General features: G+C 46.1%; 1 protein-coding gene across 1 annotated transcript in view; it reads right to left on the bottom strand.

Annotated features, from left to right (window-relative positions):
* LOC107112055 (estradiol 17-beta-dehydrogenase 11-like) overlaps positions 1-7,796 on the bottom strand; it is a 12,169-nt gene extending 4,373 nt beyond the window's left edge. Inside the window, exons 1-3 of the mRNA XM_015413122.1 lie at positions 7,587-7,796; positions 4,965-5,072; positions 3,038-3,169 (exon numbers count right to left, since the gene is read on the bottom strand). Coding sequence (XP_015268608.1) covers positions 3,038-3,169; positions 4,965-5,072; positions 7,587-7,796 — 450 coding nt within the window. The remainder of the gene's footprint in view (positions 1-3,037; positions 3,170-4,964; positions 5,073-7,586) is intronic.
* Between the last annotated feature and the right edge of the window lie 1,507 nt (positions 7,797-9,303).

The raw sequence follows: 9,303 nt of genomic DNA, 5'->3' as shown, positions 1-9,303 counted from the left end.
CTTACCTGGCATCACTCATAGTCTCTCCCCTTTTCCTGCTTCCTTTCCCCCCCCCAAATACAACCTAGCTTATTTACTACCATCTTCACCTTTCCTGCCTTTTCTACCCGTTAGCCTCTCCTTTTGAAATGTCTGGCCGAGCTGCACAGTGGCCACCAGAGCAAGGCCAGTCCCAGTTATGCAGTGTCTGCTGCTAATTCCAGGCTGGTCCCAATAGTGCAGTGGCGGTTGTCATCAAACCAGGCTTTGTTGTGTATGTAGTAAGTTTCTGGTAGTTGCTGTTGGGCCTGTTCCCAGCAAAATCTCCTCTATCAGGGACATGTGTGTGTGTGTGGGGGGGGGGACGACCTTTTCCTGGGCTGTTTTGGCCTCCAGTCTTCTCCTGTTCCCCCATCTCATGACTTTGTTTGGAAAACTCCAGGGCTTGGCAACAGTGTTGTGGTTACCTAGCAACCCCAACAACTACAGAGTTCAGTGGGCATTCTTTTCTTAAAACTACAGGCAATGTTCTGTTATTTTGGGAAGTTTTTAATTCCTTTTAATTCCCCCAATATTTTTTTTTTAAAAAAATCAGACTTTTCTGCAACCATGGGATTTCCTTCAGGTTTATAAAACCCCTGTGGTCTGTGCCCAGTATCAGTTTGCAGCTGTATTGCTCACATCCACTGCAGTGCAGTTTGGAAATAAATATATTGATCATATCATGTTACCCATTTCTAGTTATATTAATTAAAAATGTGGTTTATTTACAATGCATCTAAAAAAGATCCAGTGTGGTGTAATAGTTGTACTAATATTTAAGAGACCCAACATAAAATCCCACCTCAGCTATAAAGCCCCTGGATTACCTTGGGCCAGTTATTTCCCCAATTTGGCCTGCCTTACAAGGCTGTTGTGAAGATAAAACAGCAAATGGAAAATCAAGTAAGCTGCCCTGACCTCTGAGGAGGGGCAGGATAAAAATGGACTGATGGAAAAGAGAAATACTCAGTTCATTCTTTAGTGTGTTACACATAGGCAAACTCGTAACTACAAAAGTGTGAAATCTACGTAGGTGGCAGAGACCTTTTAAGCATCAGTAGACAGTCTGTGTGTAGACTGAATGAACTGAATTTTTGACTTTCATATCTTTGCAAATAACAGACAACATGCAATGACTCTACTTAGGTGTGGCCAGTATAATATTTGTATACGAGCTCTGCCACATGGGTTATTTGCTGTTGGGAAGTTGGGGTTCTTCCCACTTCCCCACAGATCACAGTGCATTCATGCACTTAGTGGGTTTTCCCTGGCTTTCTTCTGATTTCCCCCAAATTCACTTTGCTGCAAAGTTCTGAAAACGGGCACACCAAAGTCATGTCAGTGGGAAGTTCAGACTTTCCCAGTTCTGTTCACATGGCAAACATTTCCTCTGCTCCTGTACCTGTGGTGGCCATTCCTCCCCCTGCCTCTAGGGGGCTTTTCCAAGGATTTGGGGGGGGGTCTGGTGACCAACATAGGTAAAGGTAAAGTTTCCCTTGCTCGAAAGCCAGTCGAACCCGACTCTAGGGTTGCAGTGCTAATCTCCGTTTCAAAGCCGAAGAGCCAGCGCTGTCCAAAGACGTTTCCGTGGTCATGTGGCCGGCATTACTAAACACCAAGGTGCACGGAACGCTGTTACCTTCCCACTGAAGTGGTACCTATTTATCTACTTGCAATTTCTTGCTTTCGAACTGCTAGGTTGGCAGGAGCTGGGCTTCTTATCAAAAGTGATGCCATGTGGAACTAGGGTTGCCAACCTCCAGGTGGGACCTGGATATCTCCCAGAATTACAACTGATATTACAGATGACAGGCATCAGTTCCCCTGGAGAAAATGGCTGCTCTGAAGGGTGGACTCTATGGCATTATACCTTCCTGAAGCCCCCCCCCAGGCTCCACTCTGAGATCTCTAGGAATTTCCTGACCCACAGTTGTCAACCCTGTGTGGAACACTCCTATGTTCTCCTCAATGTATTTTTGCTTAAGTGTAACGTGAAGCAATAACAGCTAAATTTCTATTGTGGGGGGGGCAGTCCTGACACTAGGTATTTCACACTTCTCCCACGAAAGGGTACAATATGTCTCTGTACATAGAGCAGACAAATGTCCTTCACCTCCATGGGGTCCTTGCCCTGTACAAGCCCTCCTGCTACGTAGCAAATCTTCATAGGTATCAGTAAAGCACTGTTGAAGAAGAAGAAGGGATTGGATTTATACCCCGCCCTTCACTCAGAGTCTTGGAGCGGCTTACAAACTCCTTTCCCTTCCCCTCCCCACAACAGACTCCCTGTGAGGTATGTGGGGCTGAGAGAGCTCTGAGAGAAACTGCTCTTTCAAGAACAGCTCTGACAGAACTATGGCTTGCCCGAGGTCATCCAGCAGGTGCAAGTGGAGGAGTGGGGAATCAAACCCGGTTCTCCCAGATTAGAGTCCGCACACTTAACCACTACACCAAACTGGCTCTCTGTTGAAGAAGAGAGATGTTGAGACAGCAGGGTGCCTGCTCCACTCCCATTTCAAAGTTTTCTTCTTCTTCACATTTCAATTGCAGCATATCAAAAGCTTTCACATTTCAATTGCAGTATCAATAGCTTAACAATGTTCTAAACAGCAGTCGACTCAACATCTCTCTTCATCAACAGCTCTTAACTGATTACTATGAAGATTTACTATGTTTCTCAGTAAATTACTGCCAAGTTGGATTTTCAAATTGCCAACTTATTGTGTAATTATTCAAACTGGTTCTTTGTGATATGTAAATTCCTCCAACTGACTTTTCACTTAGTATCTAACGTTTGGTGTCAGCACTATAAAATAAATCTTTATAATGATATAATAATTTTTATGTGCTACTCTGGAGCCACATACTTAGTACTTTTTGTTGTATTGTTGTTGTGTGGCTCGGCTACCATTGTATCCACCCTCTACACTGCAACATACTGGACCACTTGTCCTTCACACTTATAAAATTAATCTTAGAGTTCCACTAAGGCATTATTGATTTCATGAAAAATTACCCAATAATGAGCAAGAATGTTGACTTCAAATATCTTCTGAATTTCGTGGTCCCCAGTTGAAAGCAGATCTGTGGTGGAGATCACACCCGCATTGTTCATCAGGATAGACACATCTCCAATTTCTCTTTTCACCTTTGGAAAGTCAAGTGTCATAATTATATCAGACAGAATTGGGCCATAGACCACCTAATCTAGCATCCGGTTCCCCACTGTGGCCAGCCAAAGGCTCATTAGGGCATAGAGGCCAAATGTTTGCTGTTGTCTCTCAACAATGGGGTTCACTGCCTCAAAAAAGGGATGTTGCATTTAGACATCATGGATAATAGCCATTAATAGGCATCCTTTGTAACGTTTGTCTAACCCTCCCTTAAAGCTCTCTGACCTAATGACCACTGCGATATTTTGTGGCAGTGAATCCCTCAGGAAAATGAGATGAAGTTGTACTTTTGAGTGAAGGTTACGAAAGTTCTCCTCTGAATGAAGTCATGCTTTTGTTATACTGGCTGCAGGAATTTTATGGAGTTCAATGAACTACTGGCTGTGCCACTTTTCTGAGTAGCAGGGCTGCCAAGGAGGGTGAGAGGTCAATTCCTTTGGGACCTGAATCCTTGCAGAGGTCCAGCATGCAGGGGTCATGTTCAAAACTGCCTAGATAATCTGTGATGCATAATTGGCTGGCAGAATGTCTGCCATGATGAGTCAGTGTAAGGGTTATCAAGGCTGAGATCTGTTGGCTCAGAACTGAACTGCTATCATCCTGCTTGCAGATGCATGAATCAAGCCTGAGCCATGTTATGGAAGGAGGAGGTGCCGTCTTTGCACAGATGGAACACCAGTAGAGGGTGAGGCTATGAGCAGCTATGTAGGAGTAGTAACCTAATGGATGAAGTCCTCAGAACATGAGGAAAGAGCCCTCATGACACAATCATCATGTCCCTATGGTATCCTAAAAAAATAATAATTTGGGGGCAAGGTGTGAAAAGATGTGTTTTTTTCTGGGAGGCTTGAAATGAGCCAAACTTCCACTTTGTGTTTTAACATATTTTTTTCCTTTGGGCAGAGAACAGAATGTGAAGGAGGAAGTCAGTGCAATTGCTCTCCAGACTTCCCTTCATACAAATGCTAATAGGTCTGGACAATGGGACGGTCAAGCTTCCCCCCTTCTCCCCCTCCTCCTAGCATTGAACAGAGATGTGGAGGACTTTAGACTAGAATGGATCCAGGAATAACCTCCAGGGAGGATCCTTAGAAAACACTTCTTTGACCTGGGCTGACCTTGTCAGTGGGTGGAGGAACAGATATGATAAAAACTCCTTGCAGAAGAAAGGAGGTATTTTTTTTTCCTTTGGGTGCTGAGTCCATGAGCGGACATAGACCACTCCTCTGGGAAGGCAGCCATTGACTATGTGCTCACATCAAGAGCTGGAGCAAGCTTCAAGGTAATGGTGACTCTATAGGGATCTGTAGCATCCTGAACAAATGGAGCTTGTCCAATTTTAATGTCTGATAGGGCATGTATAGAGAAAGGGACAGTATATTTGCATTTTACCAATTTCTTTTGGATTCTTTGCTCAGTCTGGTGCTGTGCTAAAAGTATGCTTGTAAACATTTTCTTTGTAATAAATACTTTATGACGTCTGACGCTGAGAGTGGTTCTCTGTACCACATAGACCTCCACCATCTCAGACACACTATCTTAAAAGGGGTGCCAGGGGGAAGGCAGACAGTTGTCAAGTGGCTATTCCTCCAAGGGCACACAAGGATGTAAACTGTCCCCGTGATGACCAAATGCCGGGCAGCGAGAGACATGAAGGCAAGGCCTCAGAACTTGGAAGGGAAGCTGGGAGGGAAGGGAAGTTCTATGAATCATTTCAATTATGTAACCCTATATATTTTTTTAAAATGAATCATAGTGAGTTGGGAAAACCTTCTCTGCCATGCAGTAGATTTCCTCCTTCTTGCTGCAGTCCACCACGAAGGCATGAGCCCTGGCTCCCAGTCTTCTGCATTCTGCAGCTGTCTCTTCAATGCCATGCTGCAAATGGACAACAATGTTTATAAAGTTACTCTTTTGCATCCCACGAACTGGTATTCCAAAACAGGATCAAATCTTGGTTTGTGGAGATTAAACAAACCTCCTATTCACTTCCACAGATGCAACCTCTCAGAACTGTTACTAGCCATTACTAGTAACTGTTACTAAGGGGCAGAGGTCATTTCGGGGGGGAACGCGGGGGAACACAGTTCCCCCGGGTGAGGTGCAGGGGGACGGGGCACATGACGAAGCCCTGCCCCCTGTTTCCGGCCGCCCCGCTTCCAGCCCTCATTCAGCCAGGAGGAGGCAGGAGAAGAGGGAGGGTAAGTTGCTTCCTCCCCGCCTCTCCCCACCCCTGCCTGCCTGGAGCCAGGGAGGACCTTGGCGGGGCTTCCTCGCACTCCCGCTGGCCTTGCAGGTCCACCGCCGGGCCCCTGATGTCAGGGGGTGTGGCATATGCTAATGAGTTATGCTAATGAGTTCCCCTAGCTCTTTTTCTACGAAATGACCCCTGCCATGTATCAATGTGGCGTAGTGGTTAGAGTACTGGAGTAGAAATGGGAAGACCTGGGTTTAGATTCCCACTCTGACATGAAGTTTTCTGGATAATCTTAGCTCAGTCACTCTCTCAGCCTAACCTATCTCAGAAGGTTTTTTTGTGGGAACTAAATGGAGGAGGGGAATACCATGTATTGTTGGAGTGAGCAACTCAGCATGCCTGGACATTGGGGGGCACTGAGGGTGTATTGTGTTATATCCTTGAATAGACTGCCTCTCTTTGTCTTAACCTGGGAACTGCCCTCTGCCCTCTCCCCTCGCTTTGTCCTCTCACTATCTACACATGGCCTTCCATGGAGACACATGTCTCTGCGGGTCTCTCCTGTAAAGACAGCGCCCTCATACTCCCATAGAAATAATGCCGGACAAGCTGGCCATTTGTGAGAGGGAAAGTCCTCTTTAGATTAGGCTTCTTTCTCTTCTTTTGACTGCCTTCTAAATGTGAACTGGACCTACTTGAATAAATGTAAGTTTACCTTTTTTGCAATATCTTTATTGGGAGATTTCTTCACTGCACGCTCCTATGACTGGGCAAACTTTGCTATATTAATCGAACATCTCAATATCTCAGCTCCTTATGGGAAGGGCAGGATAAAAACGTAATAGGTAGATGTGAAGGCTTGGGAGTCACTACTTCTGCCCTCTTCATCCCCAGCCAAACTCCACTCTAAGACGGGTACTCTCGGTGCCTCAGTTAGGGGAGTCAGGGGCAGTGTTCCCTCTAAGCTGAGTTAGCGTGAGCTAGCTCACTGTTTTTTAACCTCCAGCTCACACATTCTTGTCTTCGCTCAGGAAGGAGGGCTCCAGAGCAAACTGGTTTATGCAGTAGCCAAATCGCTCGCTCACCAAGTAGAATTTTTGTTCACAGGACTCCACAGCTTAGAGGGAACATTGGTCAGGGGACAAAGTTCTTGGTCACTTGGGTACTCTTCCTCCCTGCAGCCCCCACCCCCACCCCGATTACCAACGACCTCAGCCTGCTGTGTCCTCCTCAGTGCCTGTCAGCAAGGGCTTAAATACCACTTAAATACCAAGAGATAGAGGAAATGAGCTGGAGAATGAGGGATGGAGAAAGATGAAAGTAAGAGCCACACGTTGTACTAAGGGGTTAAAAGTGAGTTCAGTGACATAAAGTTTGAAGACTTCTGCCTGTAGGCAGCTATCTAATTTGTGCTTTTTTGGTTAAAACGGGGGACAGAACTCTTATGTAAGCTTGTGTTTATTTCCACTAATTCCCCCCCCTTCATGCAGACCCCCACTACACTGTTCTTCCTTCCTTCCACGGAGTGGGGCAGGCTGGGGCAAGAGGATCAGGTCTTGGGGAGAGCCCCCCCCCAAAAAAAGGTGCAGGTAGTCAGTAATAGTGTGTACCACCACACAAACATAAAAAGAACCCTGTATCTAATCATAACTGTTTAGCTCTTCAAATGCAGAGGATCAATAATACATGGACCTGCAACATGCAAGATGTAGATGTTCAAAAACTCAAGCCACCAAAGGCAAACCTTGAGTGAGCACAAAGAGGTCTCGGTGTGCCTCGATGGCTTCCCAGTTCAGACACATGGAAACCTCATGAAACTATCCCAAATGCTGGACAAGCTCCCTTATGCTGAATGCAACCAATACCGCTTTTTTGGTTCTCAAGCCAGGGACTTTCCTAGCCTTGTTACCTAAGATCCTGAACTGAGAATGCTCTAGCTTGATCATAAAATATTCTACATATATAGCATTTGCTTCTCTGAACATAATGGGCCTTTGTATCAGGATTAATGACACACACAAAGAAGTTATAATTGGTCATCTGATTTTTGAAGGGATTTTAACGATAGCCACCAAGATTTTAAAATTTGGCTAAGCTGAATTTTCACAAGATGACTCTTTTGTAGAATGCTTCTGAAAATGGCTCAACTGCTCTTAACAATCCAGACTCTCGCCCTCACACTGATAGCTTCCTACCTCATTGATATCCCAGAGAACCAATTGGCAGTGATGCTTTGCAAATTCGTAAGCCGTGGCTCTCCCAAGTCCGTGGCCAGCTCCGGTGATCAGGACAATCTCTCCGGTGACAGACTTTCGCTTTGCAGGTGCGAAAAGCTTGACCAAAGCCTCCAAGTAGGAATAAAGGACAGTCAATAAAAACAAGGGGATCTCAAGCAAGAGATGCATTTCGCTCCGCAAATGTCCTGCACGGTGACTGATCCTCAGCTGTTTGCACACCATTTATTCATTCAACAGACAGCGCAAACTAAGCCCCTCCCAATGGGGACTTATGACACAGCTGACCCCTCTCTTATCTGTATATTTTTGTTCATGTGAACTGCTCATGAAATACCCCTGACAACCTTTCACAGAGGATTGTAACACTCCTATTCGTCCTGTCTGGGCCATTCACTGTTACTCTGACACTGGCATAATGTGCTATTTTATGTCTAACAGCCCACCCTGCTCCTGATTTAAGAAACAGGAATGTTCTTTGGGTTAAACATACCAGGGGGAGGGGAGGAGGTGGCTTCCAATGCCCATTGCTTAACAACCCTGGCTCAGTGTGACGGGAGCCCAATGGCCTTGGAGTGAAAGGACAAGGGGTTAAGTAGGTTTGCCAGCTTGAGGCTGGGTAATTCCCAGAGATTTGGGGTTAGAGCCTGGGGAGGGCAAGGTTTGGGAAGGGGAGGGTCCGCTGCAGGGTATAATGAGTCTACCTCCCAAAGCAGCCACTTTCTCCGGGGGAACTGAACTCTGTTGACTGGAGATCAACATCAGTTGCATTCTGGGAGATCTCCAGGCCCCACCTGGGGGGTGGCAACCCTAGAAGTATATAAAGCACCGTGGGTCCTTCTCATCTCTGGCTCTTTTCCATGAAACGATAAGAGCAAGGAGCCAGCATTTCTTCACCAGCCAGCTGCCAGCCTCATACAAAGTTAACTCTGTAATCTGCACATGTTCCATTCCAGCTTCCAGCCTCTTGGACAGAAATGCCCTCCCAAAGGGGAAGATGGAATTCCCTTGGCAGATATAGCTGCTTCTTGGCCAGCCAGATCCTCCCTCACCACCTTAGTGCCACCTCTCGGCTGTGCCATGGTTGGCTTGAGCTACTGTTCCTGCTTCCCGAGGATGCCAATACTGGCATGAACAAAATATTAACAGGGCATCCAAGGTCCAAGAAGTGATTTAGTAGGGACAGATACCTGAAAAATAGGGACTGTCCCTAATAGACTGGGAGTGTATGTTGGTGAGATTACAGAATCCATGGAGTCAGTTTGGTGAAAGACCTGGGTTCAAATTCTTGTCATTCCATGAAGGTTTCCTGGGTAACCTTTGGTCATTCCGTTGGAGTTTGCAGGTACTCCTCCTGAAGTCATGAAAGAATGTACATGTTTGTTTATGCATGTCGACAGGGGTCATTTTGTAGAAAAAGAGGTGCAGGAGCTCATTAGCATAACTCATTAGCACAACTTATTTGCATATGCCACACACCCTGACATCACCGGAAGTGTGTCAGAAGGCAACACCCACCGCTCAGGCTCCACTGGACTGTTTTGTATTGCTAGCTATTGGGGGGGGGACATGCAGATTCTTCGCAGAGGAGGGAGAGCTTGTACCTGAATAAAACTTGGTCTTAAAGGTGCCACTGGACTGTTTTGGACTGGGGGGGGGGACTCTGCAACTTACCTGG

The sequence above is a fragment of the Gekko japonicus genome, unplaced genomic scaffold (genome assembly GCF_001447785.1).
Source record: "Gekko japonicus isolate JY-2015 unplaced genomic scaffold, Gekko_japonicus_V1.1 scaffold4121, whole genome shotgun sequence".
Lineage (NCBI taxonomy): Eukaryota > Metazoa > Chordata > Lepidosauria > Squamata > Gekkonidae > Gekko > Gekko japonicus.
This window is presented reverse-complemented; position numbering and strand designations above follow the sequence as displayed.